The following is a 16,400-nucleotide window of genomic DNA, read 5'->3' on the forward strand; positions in this document are numbered from 1 at the left end:
TTAGTTGCCAGTATTAAAAACAGAACATGAAGGGTTAATGAGCATACAGGAGGCAGAGTGTAATGGCAGCTTACAGAAATTGTCTCCACCCAAAAATGCAGCTTTTTCAGTCTTTCAAATACAGCATTAGACATTTAATTGCATCTCTTTTATTTCAAATGCAGGATAATTCCCTGAGTAAGCAGTTTTTTACTTCAATAAAACTTTTCCAGAACTTAATTATGTGGAAGAAGTTCACACAGCTGACAGTGAGCTGGAGATGACACATTCTTTGGCCCAGGGAAGTAGTGTAGTGGTCTGGCAGGAGCTCTTGGACTGTTCATTTCCAAAGCTTCACCCTGTACTGTCACCAGCCTCCTTCAGCACTGCTGTCTCCCCCACCTCTGTGTCTCCTCTCTGACTGATCTCTGGAGTCTGAATTCCTCTTTGACTGTGCTGGCATGAAAGGGATTTTTCATACTTGGTCTTAAAAAGTAGTCCATGACCTGAAAAAGCAAAAGGGGGAAAAAACTCCAAACCAACATCCTGAAATGAGGTGACTACAGTGGTAAACGGAATACCTCATTCCTTATAAAGACCGGGTCGTTACAGACTGGAAACTGCATCCCAAGGCTTTGGAAGCAGGAGCAATGACATAGAGAAGGAAGAGCAGTCTTTTAAAATGGTACTACAAACTTTTACATAACACGTAGGTAGTATGTAGATTTTAGGTAGTATGTAGATTTTAGCACTCACCTACACCCCATAACCCAAAGATTCAGTAATGAATATAGATGGGAGATGGATAAGATGTTTGCTTGTTAAGGCCAGATGCACTTACCTGGACAATCTGCTACCTCCTTGAATGCTCTTTTCTTACAGCATCCTCGGCACATATTAAACACACATTTAGTGCCCTGGGTTGGGACAGTGGTATAAAGAAGCTTGTGTCAGTGAAAAATTATTACTGTTTACTATAATAAGTAACAATACAGCTCTGCACTTTCAGATCTTTGGAAAAAACCGTGTTCTCAGCCTAATGAAGATGATGGAGTTGATGTCATATTGGGTGCTATCTGCTGTTTGCACATAAAGAAAAAAAAACCCAACCGACCAAAAAAAAAAAATCCACATTCAACTTGTGCAGCCCCCACAGCCTGTTGGGCAGCCCGAGCTACCCACCACAAGCAGCCACATGCCATAAGCCCTCTGGAACAAGCATGAACACATTTGGTGCTGGCGAGCCTGCTCTAGTTCTCTGCAGCATGAAACACAGCGCTACCATCTGCATCTATGCCTACAATATGTTACCACCAGAATTACTTCCCTACTTGTATCTTAAAATACACCTGCATATTTATTAAAAGTATAATGTGCGACCCTTAGGGGACGGCAGCAGCTGAGTCTTGGCTACCTGATGAGGTGGCAGAACTAGCCTGGGTCTCGGGGCTGCTTTGCTCACATAGAGTTTAGAAAAGGGGGTTGATATTGTGTACCATGGTTCCCTTCACCCTAGTCAGAAAACTTTTCATGTTTAGGGAGGCTTTAGTTGAGTTCCTTATCCTTTTCCTTCTCCACACACCCCTACCCCATTTCATGACATAGCTCAGAAGCACATAATCTAGCGGAAAAAAAATAATTACAGACCTGGTCAGAAGATTTCAAGAGCTACCTGCAACATTACAGTGATGCAACAGCAAAACAAAAATAAGTCTAAGCCCTGGTGCAGACAATCTTGCTTTATGCACCAAGCAATGACACCTGGATTAGCTATGAAACAGGATGGCTTTGAAAGCAGGCCAGCCTAGTGCTCAATGCCTTCCCAATGATGAACACAGCAAAAAAAATCCCATTTTTTTCAGTAGCTGCAACTTCAAATTAAGCCCCAGCTGGCTGCCCCTGCTTTGCTGCAGTAACAGTGTTACAACAAGGAGCAACATCATATGCTTGTGTTGCAGGCTTCCCTGCCCCTGAGGTGTATGTAATGCTAATTTTTAAGCTAGAACACAAAATTACTTATATCTTACACCCCACTTTACAGGTATATTAGCAGCAATAAATGCACTCTGCTTACACAGCTCAGCAACATCACCCTGTCAAGCAAATAGCTATGTTCCCCCAAGGGAAAAAATAAACAAGCAAAAGCAAAACGAACTCTTTGCAAATATCAAAATATTTGAAATTTCAATACAGAACCTGTAAAACCAGCTGCCTCATTTCGCTTTGCTAATAGTGAAAGTCAATGTTAATTTATTGCAAAGGCAGAACTGAGGATGAGGAGGTGCTTAGGCTTGTTTTGATAAGGGCAGAGATCCAAACACAAAACAGCTGCAGGTGCTGCCTGACGCTGCAGGCTGTACTGCGATGACATGAAGTATTTTTATTTTACACTAAGAACCACACCAGTTATTCAAATTTTCCCTTTGCAGAAAAACTCCACCCACCATTAACACCAATAAGAGGGGGTTGTTTTTCACTTCACAGTAAAATATGCATGTCATACATGTGTAGAAGTCTGGAGATTTGTTTCCAAGATATCTTCAGAAATTCAATTAACTCACTCAACTGTCTCAGCAATAAATACCCTCAGCAGCAGCAGGACTGCACTTTTTTGGAGAGGAAGGCAAAGTCTCTCAAAGTCTCTCAAAGAATCTGTTACGTATGTTAAGGATTTTTGTGCAGCACCTTCAACCTCAGAGATTGGTTACAGTTAATGGTTAAAAAGCTTTTGCCCAAGGGTGGGCTTTCCTCCCCACACACACACTTATCAGCAGGACTTGGCATGCACCTGTGTCACTGGGCACTGGCACAGACCTACCTTTCGATTTGGAATAACAGAACAGAATCATAGAATATTTTGGGTTGGAAGGAGCCTGTAGAGGTCATCTACTCCAATCCCAGGCAAAAAGCAGGGAATTTTCAACTAGATCAGGTTGCTCAGAGCCCTGTTCAACCTGACTTTGAATGTTTCCAGGAATGGGGCATCCACAACCTCTCTGGGAAACCTGGGCCACTGCCTCACCATAAAAAATGACTTCTACCTCTCTTCAAACCCATTGCCCCTTGTCCTACTCCAGCAAGCCCTGCTAAAAATTCCATCGTTGTCTTTCTTTTAAGTCCCCTCTAGGTACTGGAAGGGGCAGTGAGGCTCCCCAGAGAGCCTTCTCTTCTCCAGGCTGCACAGCCCCCCTGTCTCTCAGCTTGTCTCCTTGACAGAGGGACTTCATCCCCCAGTCATCTTTGTAGCCTCCTCTGGGCCTGCCCTAACAGCTCCCTGTGTCTCCTGCACCAAGGGCCCCAGAGCTGGATGCAGAGCCCCAGGCGGGGGTGTGACCAGAGCAAAGGCACAGAATGCCCCCCACCGTGACCTGCTGTCCATGCTGCTTTTGATGCAGCCTAGAGCACAGGGGCTGTCTGGGCTGTGAGTGCACATTGGTGAGTCATGACCAGCCTCTCTCCCACCAGCACCCCAAAGTCCTGGGCAGGGCTGCTCTCAGTCTGTGCCTCCCCCCAGCCTGGATTTGATACCATGGTTGCCCTGAACAAGTGCAGAATCTTGCACTTGGCCTTGTCAAACCTCAGAGGTTCCCACAAGCCACTGCTTGAGCTTGTCCAGGTCCCTCTGGATGGCCCTGTCCCTCAGGTGTGTCACCACTCCACTCAGCTTGGTGTCATCTGTCAGTATGCTGAGGACACCTTGATCCCACTACGCACATCATTGATGGAGACATTGAGCAGTGCTGGTCCCAGTACAGACCCCTGAGGGACACCACGTGTCACTGATCTCCATCCAGACACTGATCCCTACATGGACATTTAATTTCCATTTAATGGAAATGCTTTGATGGACGCCTGTACTGACTTACCTTAGGGTTTCCACATTGATCACATTTTGCATACTTGGCTGAGAAAGAGAGAGAAAGAGAGAGAGAGAAACCTGATTTCACCAATGGTATTTTTATGTGGAAGAAGTAAGTTTAAAAAAAAAATCAGAACCAGAAAAGCTTGGTGCTTTTCTAGACAGAGACTCATTTTGAAATAAAAATACAGTACCTCCAGTAACAGTGCAAAGGTAAAAATACTTTGAATTTTTAAGTGCTTCTATGCTAAAATCCAAACATTGAAAATTTTAATCCTCAGGATTAAATTTTAAAACAGGAGGACATCAGCTTGAAATTCATACAAAATTTCTACTTCAAATGCTAACGATAGCTACAATGCAGTTTGTAAATAATTTTGATCTTAAAAAGATGCTTAGAGAGAATCAGTGACCTACTACTTTGATCCTTGTTTCCTTTACTAGTGAGCATTTTTTGAATCATGTTGCCTGCTATTGAAATTTCAATAGCAACAATTCCTCCTCTTTTCAAAGAAGTTTCTACAAGTACACAAGCCAGGAAAATTCTTAGCGGCAAGTTATGTCGAAATCAGCATATCTCCACATATTTATGCCAATAAATGGAACTTACGTTTTAAAGATGGATCAAAGCTTTTATTTGGATTTCTTAACTTCTTTTTTTGTTTATTCTTTGACAGAAGCTCAGAATTTCCATCTTCCTCTTCTTCCAGAGCACGTTTTCCTCGCACACCTTTTTCAGTTCCACTATCTCCATTCTCCCTGCATCTCTCCTTTGGCCTGAAACAGTGAATTTCATCATAAGTTGACTGGAGGGAAGGAGTAGCTGTTCCCTGACCATTGTTTTGGTTTACAGAAATCTGGGTAAACCATAAACCTTTCTATTGTGGAAATGAAGTGTCATTGCCCTTAGAAATGGGATAGACAAACCTAGCTGTTTTGGTTAACACTAGCAGTTAATAACAGACACACTATCAGATATATCAGTAGGAAAGCCAATTAAAGTTGGCCCGCTAAATTAGGCACATCAGGTTCTTGTTCTCAGCTGCTAGCTGCTGTGGGATTCCTAAGTTTTACTTTCCAGAGAGAGAGAGAGAGAGAGAAATTTGAGGAGGATCCAAAGGCGAAGATGCAAACAATGAGCAACATCGCCACAAACAAAGCACTAACTAGGAAACAACCAAACTAGAATACAAATAATGCAAAGTCTTCTTCAGGCTTTTTTTTTTTTTTTTTTTTTTTCTTTTTTTTTTCTTTTTTTATGGTATGGGTGGGAAAGGCCTATGAGTACCTGTTAGTATCAATAAAAGTAACTCACCCTGGCCTGATGTATGGCTGACAGATCCAGTGGAAAAAAGGCAACCCTTCTTTTGGCTTTTCTCCTTCTTTCTGATTAGCTATTTCTTCCTGCAGCATAGAGTTACAGTCAGTCTTCCTGGAGTTGTCAGAAAATACACTAAATAACACTTCAAACTCCAGGAAATCACAAATTGAAATTTAAGCTAACAATTACTGACTATTACATATAGGCTAAAAAACCATCTATGACAGATGAAGTGAAGCACATTTCTAACTCCTAAATCAACTTTATCCCACATAAAGTTGTCCAGGCTTAAGGGGATGCTACTGTAGTAAGCTACGAATATCAAGGTTAGTAAGCCACAAATCCCAGAGAAGTGACTAATGGATGTCAACTCTATGACATACTTGGTACATTGCCACCAAGTGCAGGCAGTGCTGTTCTGGGAGATTAGAGCCCATCTTGGTACCTGACATCGCAGTTTCAGCTCCCTGTTGACATCTACAATGCCCTCTAGAGTCTTCACTTTTGCTAATTCTTCACGCAGCTGCTGGTAAACTTGAAGCCTGAGGTAAAGCCCAAACATCAGTTATATTTAGACTGCAATCAACTAAAAATAACTGCATAAAAGCATTTTATACACTTTTCCTGATTCGTTTGCCTTTGGTAGAAGCTTATATTCGTCTTTGTAAGTCCAGAGAGAAGCACACATATGTCTCTTCCAGATAAAGACTCAGCAGACAACCAAGGTACTTTGACATAAACTAACGTGAATGTACAGTCCATCAGCTGCTTCTCTGCCCATAACTATGTAACTGTCCATAGCTATGCTCTTACTCCACAACAAATGCAACAGCACTCTGTCTCACAATGAACAAGGAGATAGTTAACTTGTGCTTGCCATGAAGTGCGTGCAGATGGGCAATTACCACATTGCAGCTGGCGGGCTGTGAGATCACACCCTGGCTGATCTTGTGGCAACTTGTTCATTCCCCATGCCCTGTATCCCTGATATGAAATAAAGGGTAAAGACCTCAGCCCACACCCTCTTCCAGCCAGGTCCAGGAAAGAAAACTTTGCAGCATACTCATTCTGGCCAAACAAATCCTTGTCCAGAAAGCCCAGACACTTTCTAAGCAGGATGAGCCCTGAAAACGTAAAAGAGTTCTATGGAGATACTCACGTGTGATGCCAGAGCTTGAAGAGATGAGCCCTAACATAAGACAATGGACAAGGGTACTTCCGCACGATCTCCAGGTACTCCTCAGCCATCTCCCACACCAATGGGTTCCGGCCCTCAAACAAAGCTGGGTTATGAAGATTACCTTCTAGGGAACAAAAATAAATACTCAAACTTTCATTTCACGATTGAAACAAAGGCCAAAATCTCTGCTCTGGAGTTTGATCATCTCTTCTGTGATCCTACAGCCACAGACACATCACCCACGTACTCTCAAAAGGAACACAGGGTTTGTAATACGCCAGCCTGACCTTGGGATACTATATTTCACTATGCAATTCCTAATTGCACTGAACAGCTCATATCTAATTAAAGTTCTGTTTCTAGAAAGGCATATAACCTTGACAGGAAGACAGTAAACCAATTAACAGATAGAGAAATCACTGCTTTTGTTGCCCAGTGGCAACAATAAATACTGAAATGACAGGTGTCTTGCCTTATGTCTGTATTGATATTTGTCTGGCCCAAATTCACAAATACAGCTTCTCACTGTGCTTTTCTCCACTGGCTTCACAAGCTTTTTGTTAACCAGTATTATCTAAAACCAAGATTCTACAACCCTTCTTTGATTGTGTGAGTGATTAGAAGCTTTTCTGATGCCTATCCTAGCTCTTCCTGTAGGAAGTTATGTCAATTCTTTCTTGTCCCAACCCAACATGAACCACCTGCAGGAATATTAACCCACAGATGCACTTAGTTCATTGAGAACCATTCAAAAACTGTTCCATTGATTAACAGATGTCACAAAAATATTCCAGGACCACAGGAGCCCCATATGCCTCCCATATGTCAGGTAATTACATTTGAACTCAATGAGTCAATGGTATTGCAAGTCCAACATAATGATTCTTTACCAATCTTAAGGGGTTCCTATTCCTGGTATGAGATGACCAGTGTAAGATGAGGGAGAATGGCCACTCAGCTGTCAATCAAAGCTGTTCATCAAGTCAATCTGACATAAGTTTTTAACAAATGTATGCGAAGCTGCTAAGGGAATAAGAAACAACTCATATTCTCATCAGAGTAGAAGTGTTAATTTTCTTTACCTGCACTCATGACACCATGTACTCCTGTCTTACGGATGCATTCTTCCACATCACTGAGACACTGGATGTTTCCATTTGCAAATACAGGAATGTTTACAGCTTTTCTATTCCAATGAATAAAACAGATGCATAAAACTGAGAATTAGAGTCAACCCAGGAATTCTCCTCCTGTCACATAAATTTGTTTGCTCTTCAATACCACTGTACAATCTGTTTAAAATCCAGTGTGTTAGCAGGAATTCACTAAGACTGGTACTGCTCACTAACCTTACAGCTTGAATGTGCTCCCAAGATGCCACGCCAGCAAGTGGTCCTTTCTGTTCTTTAGTACGGCCATGCACAGTCAGCAGCTGGAACACAACATTACATTTGCTTTCGACGTGTATGAACCACTGGAATAAATCCACTGAAAAAAATTTCCTTTTGCTCCCTACACTTCAGGGATGCCACTGAGTTCCTGCTGCTATTTCAAGAGTGCAGGGAGTTTAGCAACACCGAAAAGTATCAGCAGCTCACCTACCGTGGCATGGTCTTAGGCTCCTTTCATCTTGCTATTCCATGGCATGAAAAGATTCTATCATGGGAGAACCTACAGGTTTCCTTTCCTTCTCCTACTGGATTCAATTTGTGATTCACTTTGGAATTTGTGATATATTGATCTACCTTTCTCCTCAGCAGAAAGTCCAAATACTGTCAGTACCGTCTCTAACTGCAGACCATCTCTTCCAATTTAATTGGAGCTAAATCCTAGAAGGCTGCCTACTTCTTCTAGTGATACCTTTTGATACCCTTTTTCTTCTACAGTACCGTGGATTTTATGCATTCACACATGCCTCCTGCAGCACTATGTGAATATTGAGATGCTCAACCACAGGATGAAGGATGCTGCCCAGTGCAGTGATTACAAAAGACTGAAATCATTGTGTCTTTTGTACCACACCACTGACCTGTAGCCTAGGGCTGCAAACACACAGAACCTGTCTGCATTCTGTTTGCTCTGTCTGTAAAATAATGCAGCCTATTCATATCCACGGTATACCAAGAACTGGTCATCAGATACTTTACAAAAAGATACGTGTCCAGTGCAGGAGGAGACAGAGCAGCTGCCTTCTTACCTGGCAGCCAGCTTTCTCCAGCATCTGTGCATACTTCACTGTCTTGTCAATCTCTGGGAAAACGCGGATTTTGCATGTGATGGGAACAGAGAGCTTCTCGTTAGCCAGTAAAACTGAGAAAGATTGAAAACACAGGTAAGTGGGCTGCACAATGCTATGAAAAGTGTCTGCTCTCCTCAAGATCTGATACTGGGTATGGTATGTAAAAAGCCTAAGAAGTTACTGCTATGCAGTCCTCATAGCTTGTACTCCTCCAACATTAACACGTGCTTGTCTGCCTTTCCCACAAAAAGGTACTTCACTTCTTTGCAAATTATCACCAAAAAAATCATTATAAGTAGAGTCTTATCCATGGCAAGCAGAGGCTTATCAAGTGAGGTAGGCTGCAGATGCAATCAAGTAGTAAATGTAGGTTATAGAGTCAGGGTGGTAGAACATGGTAAACTCCCAGTCCTTACCCAGTACATGGAATCACAAAAATACCAAAAAGAGAGCTAACAGAGAGAACCAACTGGAAAACAGTGAGTAATGCTGTGTCTGAAATTCTCTTCTCTTACAGAGCTTGGATATATAATGTAGGAAGTCACCTGCTGTCTTCTGATCTAAATCCTATGAGCTCTAATGATAGGTACTTCCCATCACCCTTTCAAAGGAGCAAGCAAGGTGTATACAGATGCAAGCAGAAAAGAGTGCTCCACCATTTAAAGGCAGCTGGGAAAAGAAGGAGGAAGAGGACAGCCTAAGATACCTCTCTTACTAGACAGCCTGGGTTCACCCAACTAGATGACCTGGGTTCTCTTCACACCTTGAGGCCATTCTGATTTGCATATTTCTCAACAGCCACACTATATGCTGGGCAAGGATGCACTGCCTTATCTTCCAGGTTCCCAGCAGTGTCTTTGTACCAAACATCACTCAAGATTCCCCAGACCACTGGGAATGCAAACAGAAACAGGACTGTCTAACTTCATGGTTCCAACACTTGCTTTGAAGTGGGATGAAGGCACATTCTCAGTTCTACAAAATGACCAAAACTTTGCTTTTTATATCAGTTACAAATGTATTTCTTAAAAAAATATGATACTGATCACAACAGCTATTGATAGCCTGAAAATAACCTACATGAATTAGGAGAAGAAAGGCATAATTTGCTATATTCTGGACAGAAAGAGTACATGGAGTTGATCAGAAAAGGGAAACTGTGGCTTCAAGGAGAAACATGACCCTTGGCACCTGAGAACTTTAATGTGAAAAAGTAAGGCACTGGGACTTCTACTGTTTCTAGAGCTGGAGAGCCACTAAGCTATCATATGAGACTGAGACTTAAATTACTCACTTTCACCTGAAGTCTGTTTCAGGTGCAAAAGTTTTTTAGCAGATGTAGTGTGAGTTTGCCGTGGGATACCACCAAGTATCTTGAGGTTACCACTGGAATACCATATGAAATAAAAAAAATAAAAGAACAAAAAAAAGAATACAACTACCTCTTCAAAACCCAAACACAACTCTGCCTAAAGAAATATGATGCATCTCCAGTCCCCCAAAATCCCCAAAACCTTCTCTCAATAATTACTTTATCCTATTCCTTCTCTAAATACTTACTCATTCTCTGAAGAAGATCCCACTCCTCTTGCAGGAATGCTCCATAGTGACCTATGATAAAATAGCACATGACAGACTTGCGCAGAAGAGTAAGATCCGGAAGCACAGTTTTCATAAACTCTTACAAAGATCCAGACACTCATATGCCTCACTGGCAGAAACACAATTGCTCTGTCCTGCCCCAACTGGAAGAGTGGGATCATTCTGTTCTCCCTGCCACCCTAAATTTACAGGATAAACAAGGAATACCCACACCCTACTTTCACTGGTACTCCCCAAGGCTGATGTGTTGACACTTGCAGCTCAAAGTCCAACTTCTAAGGGTTTATACCAGATGTTTAATAAATCCTATTAGGTAACAGATGATCAGACTGAAAGATCTATTTGTACCATTAATCATTTCCTATAAGTCTTTGAAAGGTATTTTAGAAGAAGAATGGGCAGTTACTGAACAAATATTTTCTCAATACCTTAACTGATCCAAAACTTTCAAACACTGCCTCTGGTCTTCAAACATGCAGTATCTAAGGGATTCAGTAGGCGTCATCCTCTTCTACACTATTGTGAAAAAACTCTGCAAGTGTCAGGGAAATAGGAGATCCTAAGGGTCTGAATGATCTAATTTTAAGTGCAGTTTTTAAAAAATAGGCTGTTTGAGCAAAAATCAGAAAGAAAACCAAGCTCTTACTAAAAATAATGTTTCTGAAGGATATTCTAGACACAGGAGCTGCCACTTAAGAGAAATCAGAATTAATTATATCTAATTTTTGCTTTAGGTACTACAAAAACCATTACCTGCTACATTGGGTGTAACTAAGTCTGGCTTCAGCAGTACTGTCGCCTCCCCAAGGCATGACTTGGCCCTCTTGATATTTTACTGCCAACATTCCCATTTGAAATGCCACTTGCCATTTCTCTGCTTATCCAGGGTTCAGATTTGCACATACCTCTCTTTGCAATCATTTGGGGGCAACCCAAATTTAGGTCTATGGCATCACAGTAATCCTGAGCCAACAGTGCTGCTTGGACAAACACTTCAGGATCATTGGCACAGAACTGTGAAAACCAAAGAGAAGTGGAATAATCAGGCAATAGCTTTCCTGAAGTACTGACACAAAGTTATGATGTAGTTATGAAGCAACTACCTGCTACAGAAAACAGGCAAATATGCAGAGTTAATAACACCAAACACTATTTCTCAAAATGATCAAGGGAAGCCATGTGACGTAATCTTGTTGGACCTCAGTAAAGCATTAGATACTGTTTCTCACAGGATGGTTCTGGACAAAATGTCCAGCCCACAGCTGGACAAACACATTGTGTGATGGGCAAACAACTGGCTCATGAGTCAAGTGCAAAGGGTTACAGTGACTGGGATGACATCAGGCTGGTGACCTGTCATGATTAGGGTTCCTCAGGGCTCCATCTTAGACAGGGCCAGAGCTCTTTAACAGCTTCATAAATGACTTGTAACCTTGCTGACATTTGTCACCTTGCTGAGGATACTAAATTGGGAAGAGCTGTCCGCGCCCTGGAAGGCACACAGGCGCTGCAGAAGGACTGTGACAATAAGAGGGCTGGGCAATCACAGACCATATGAAGTTCAATAAAGACAAGGAGCCTATTCTGAACCTGGGACAGGGTGACTCTGCATGTATGGACAGACAGGGGAACAAAAGGCTGGAGAACAGGGCTGCAGAAAGGGAGCTGGGGGTCCTGGCTGATGGCAAGCTGAATATGAGCCAGCAGTGCCCTGGCAGCCAGGAAGGCCAGCTATGTCCTTGGGGGGCATCTGGGAGCATCTTGGGGAGCTGGGCCACGGAAGGGATTATCTTGCTCTGCTCTGCACTGGGGCTGCTTCACCTCAAGTCCTGGGGACAGTTTGGGACACCACAATATAAGAAAGATCCAAAGCTATTAGGGAGTGTTCAAAGGAGCTTACAGAGATGGGGGCCATACAAGGAGTGGCTGAGGTCACTTGGCTTGTACAGCCTAGAGAAGAGGAGACAGAGGGGAGACTCCGTAGAAGTCCACAACTTCCTCACAAGGGCAGCAGAGGGACAGCTCTGCTCTCTGCTCTCTGTGACCAGTGACAGGGTGCTGAGGGAATGTCTGAGGCTGTGTCAGGAGAGGCTCTGGCTGGATGTCAGGGAAAGGTTCTTCCCCAGAGGGTGGTCAGACACTGAAACAGGCTCTCAAGGGCAGTGGCCATGGCCCTAAACCTGCCAGAGCTCAAGGAGCATCTGGACAACACTGGTGGGATTCTGGTGGCTGCTCTGTGCAGAAGTTGGACTTTGTGAATCCCTTACAACTGAGGATATTCAATGATTCTATTAAAAAAAACCTCAAAACAAAATCTGTGACACTTACCAGCTAAAGACTCTCAACCTTCAAATGACAAAATGAGAAAGATGAGCATTCAAGAGGCAAAGAAATATCAGATGAATATTTTACGTGTTGTACCCAAGAATAAGTGGAAACAACTTTTAAAATCCTTTGCAGAACAAACAGCTATAGCATTTTAGTACAGAAAGGCAGCGCTTAAGAAAACAGTTACCCATAATTTCTCTGGGTCTTGAGACAGCTCAAACTTTGTAGATACCAATAAGCAAAACTGCCTCTAAAATGAATTCCCATGGAATGTGAAACAGACATATGGGCTATAGTCAAATGCTCAGTCTTAACTGAATGTAATTAATATTACATTATTAACTGTGCAAAAAGCAAATTAATAAAATTAGTTAATTTGAAGCTTATTTGTTGCAGAGGACAGAGACAAACTCTTCTTCTCATTTATGGTTTTAAACAGATTTTCTAAACTTCATTTTTCACAAAAAGCAATTCCATCATGTCTTTAATAAACCTGAAACAAAATTTAAACACTTCTCAGCAGAAGGTGCTACTTAAACCCTATAGCACTACATTAAATTATGACTGACACCTACTAAAATAAAAAAAATATTTTGCTTTCTCTGAGACAACTGAAACTACGGAAAGCTTCCAACCATGTCATATAAGGAGAATATTAGCACAGTAAACAAAGTCTTCAGAGCAGGCTGAGTTCAGATGTACCTCTGTCTAATCTAATTCCAAGTCTGTGTGACCAAATCTTTAAGGACTGCTGCACAAGATCAATCCAAAGATCAGTTAGTTCCACACTTTATATCCAATAGTGGTCAGTGGGAAGAAGGGTAACACAGCAAGCTCACAGAAACTTATCCTGTTCTGGTAGTGTCACCCAGGACACACAGCTTACTGAGCTGAAGATCTGTGACTTACAGCTTTCTAAGATCACTTGAATTTTCGTCACTTTTATTTTTCTGTGTCAAAAGAAACTACCTCCCACAGAAGAAGAATGTATGAGATGCTGAGATTAGCTCATTTGGTTAGAGCATGGTATAGCTAATAACACTAAGGCTGTGAGTTCTATCCCTGTACAGACAATTCACTTAAGAGCTGGACTCAATGTACTTGTGGGCTGTGGACTCGTGGGTCCCATCTAACCCAGAATATTCCAAGATTCTGTGACAGCAGTACTGAGACAGATCAAAGGTCAACACCAAAATGTCTAGGGAACAGCAGAAGCTGAAAAAGTTTCTTTATGGACTTTGGAAACAGAAGGTGTGTTTGCTGCACCTGAAGACCCTCAAGTGTTTTCCTTCATTTGCCTTCTAAACTCATGTAATGTTCCAGAATCCAGTACATCCCACAGCAATGAATTTCACAGTTTATAACTACCACTACGCTTACTTGTTTCCCTTTCATCATCCTCAAGCCAGTAATACTTGCACAGGCTCCTCTTATCTCTCCCCTCTGTCAAGGAAGACACTTCTTTTCCAGGGTAAAGAGTCCTCATCCATTTAACTGCTCCATGTGTAGAAATCAGTGATTCCTCTGCTCATGACAGCCGTCTTTGCCTGCATTATTCTCCAGCTCCACAAGCCACTTTCCCTCTTCGGGTTAGAGTGAAATACCTTAACATCACACAGTAGACCAGAAGCAGAAGCAACATATGCTTGAAAGTCTGTCCTATCTTCCTTGCATCCTTTCTCTATAGCTAAACACTGAGCTCAGGGTTTCAGATTAATACTCAAAAAAGCAGTGATCCTCGAGTGGCACCAGGTCCAGGACACACCCAGACTCTACAAGACCAACTGCAATCTGTTTCTAAAGATGAGTTGCAGGGGACTGAAACACTCTGGGAAGTCCAGTGCTCCAGGCCCCTGGGTTAGGACAGCAAATCCTCTGCTAAACGTGGGATAAACAGAAAAACACACATCTTCATGAACTGTCAGCGGTATTTAGATGAAGAAAATGAGATTTCTGTCATTCTACAGAATCACGTTAAAATGTGGATGAGGCTGACTACCTTCAACTCATGCACATTGGGGAAAGGCCTGGATTTGTTAGCACGAGCGGGTAGAAGGCATACGTGCGTCTGGCAACGCTGACTCGCGTCCTCAAAGTTACCCGAGAACGGCACCGCAAGGTGAGCCCAAGGAAGCTGCTCTCGGCAGCCGCCGCCGCCGCTCCCGGTGCTGGGGCTGACAGGGGAAGCCGGGGCAGGGGCCGCGCTCACCTGCACGATGAGCGGGCGGTCCTCGGGACAGGTCTCGTCGTAGAGGTTCTCGCGGCGGTAGTTGGCGTCCCTGAGGAAGACCTGGGCATGCAGCATCGGTGTGTAGCAGAGCTGGGCGCCGTGGCGGCGGCTCAGCAGCCTCCAGGCCAGCTCGCTCTGGTCCACCATGGGCGCCACCACGTAGTGGGCGCTCCGCAACGTCTCCCTCCAGAAGGCTTCCCCGCGCAGCTTCGGCATCTCCCGCTTGCTCGCCCGTGCAGTGCTGCGGCCGCTGGCGGCCCGCGCCGCCGCCCCGGGGCTCGCGGCCTGAGGCCCGCAGGCTGCCGCAACCGCTGCGCCCGGGCCGGGCACCGGCGCAGCCGGACGGTGCCACCGCCATCTCGCTCCGGCCGGCTCAGCGGTGCAGCCGCGCGCCGTCCCCTCCAGAAACAGCGGCGCTGCCAGCAGGGGCCGCGCGCGGGAGAGGCGCAGCGGTCGCGGGGCCCCGCCGCGCTGCCCGGGGCGGCTGAGGAGCCGCAGTGGGGCGGCTGAGGGGCGCCGTGCGCGGGCGGTCTCCCCTCACGTGCCGCGGCGGCGCACGGAGCCCCGGCGCTCGGCCGGTACGCGCCACACGCAGCGCGGCAGCAACTCCCGTCCTTTGTCCCCGAGCCTAAGCCAGGCGTCTTTGAGCGCTTGGGCCTCCGCCGCAGCCGGTGCCGACGGGAAGCGCCGTGACCGAGCATTGCAAGAGCTCGGACAAAGTGCGAGGCCTGTCCTGTCCTTGGTGTCGGATGGTAGGGGCAGAGAGGTGAAAATGGTCCACATGACTGAACCAAATGTAACAGCATCCATGGCAATATCGTTTATTTTGCATCATTTTATAAAGCTATTGATCATCACCAGGATGAGTACAGTGGAGGAGTTCTGCTTCTCTCAGCCAATACCTTCCAGCATATAAAAAATGCTCTATCTGTACTCCAGTCAAAACAGCAATGTAACTTGAGTTACAGGACTACTTTTCTTCAGGAGAGAAAAACTCCAACAAAATCGTAACAAAGCACCATAGTCTACACAGAGTTACATGTATACTCCCATTGCTCAGTAAGCCTGTTAAATCTGCCTCTCTGCAGCCTAAAGAACAAGATTGCTATTTTAAATACACAGCCTCTGCACCCCTGCTATTAGCACTCTCCTTTCCTGCGATGAAACTGCTCCAGGGGTATTTTTTTCTTTCTTTTGACCTGATTTGCAGGCATGATGTCTCGTAACTTGTTGAAGTGCAAAAGAAACAAACACCTGCTTCCTATTCTACCTTAAGTCTTTTGGGTTTTACTTGACCTCCATTCTCAGCATCAGAGAACTTCACTTTCTGGTAGTGAAAGAGATTTTTTTGAATGCACTTGAATTAGCAATATGAATTAAGCATTTAAAGTTTAGCCTGTAGAACTATGTGTTGAATTTTAACCCTTCTACTTAAGAAACCCCTGCCATGGTACAAAAGGCATAGGAAATGCAAATTTCTGAAGCTTCTTGCATAAAGAACAATACCAGAGGAAACCAAGGGAACCCAGATAAAGGAGCTCCTCTGGCTCCAAGCTAATCAAAGCCACAGACATACTCAGATAAGCACCAAGAGACCAAGGGCGCATGCGCAAAGGGAAAAGTTCAAAAGTTCAGCCACGAGGAAGACCACAACCTTCATCC

General features: G+C 44.0%; 1 protein-coding gene across 2 annotated transcripts; it reads right to left on the minus strand.

The window, feature by feature from the left end:
* Positions 1-133: 133 nt before the first annotated feature.
* On the minus strand, positions 134-15,007 carry DUS1L (dihydrouridine synthase 1 like). Of its 2 annotated transcripts, none has more exons than XM_054293089.1 (13): positions 14,718-15,007; positions 11,086-11,194; positions 10,139-10,189; positions 8,537-8,589; positions 7,689-7,771; positions 7,422-7,525; positions 6,319-6,463; positions 5,605-5,701; positions 5,154-5,242; positions 4,449-4,615; positions 3,846-3,883; positions 821-896; positions 134-485 (listed from the first exon to the last, which is right to left on the minus strand). In XM_054293089.1, exons 1-13 carry the CDS (start codon positions 14,952-14,954, stop codon positions 334-336), a joined length of 1,401 nt encoding a protein of 466 aa, XP_054149064.1. In that variant the 5' UTR covers positions 14,955-15,007; the 3' UTR covers positions 134-333. The 2 variants fall into 2 exon arrangements, with proteins under 2 accessions (XP_054149064.1, XP_054149062.1); XM_054293087.1 differs by having other exon boundaries at positions 8,537-8,649.
* Between the last annotated feature and the right edge of the window lie 1,393 nt (positions 15,008-16,400).

The sequence above is a fragment of the Melozone crissalis genome, unplaced genomic scaffold (genome assembly GCF_028551555.1).
Source record: "Melozone crissalis strain CALT ecotype California unplaced genomic scaffold, PUWL_Pcris_2 ptg000129l_1, whole genome shotgun sequence".
Classification (NCBI taxonomy): Eukaryota; Metazoa; Chordata; class Aves; order Passeriformes; family Passerellidae; genus Melozone; species Melozone crissalis.

What these genes read in the sequence shown, in the direction of transcription:
- DUS1L (XM_054293087.1), bottom strand. Translation starts at nt 14,954, where the DNA reads ATGCCGAAGCTGCGCGGGGAAGCCTTCTGGAGGGAGACGTTGCGGAGC. An exon ending in CCAAATGATTGCAAAGAGAG is followed by an intron (nt 10,190 to 11,085) that starts GTATGTGCAAAT and finishes ATTTTATCATAG; the next exon opens with GTCACTATGGAGCATTCCTG. An exon ending in ATCAATGTGGAAACCCTAAG is followed by an intron (nt 897 to 3,845) that starts GTAAGTCAGTAC and finishes GTCCCAACCCAG; the next exon opens with GGCACTAAATGTGTGTTTAA.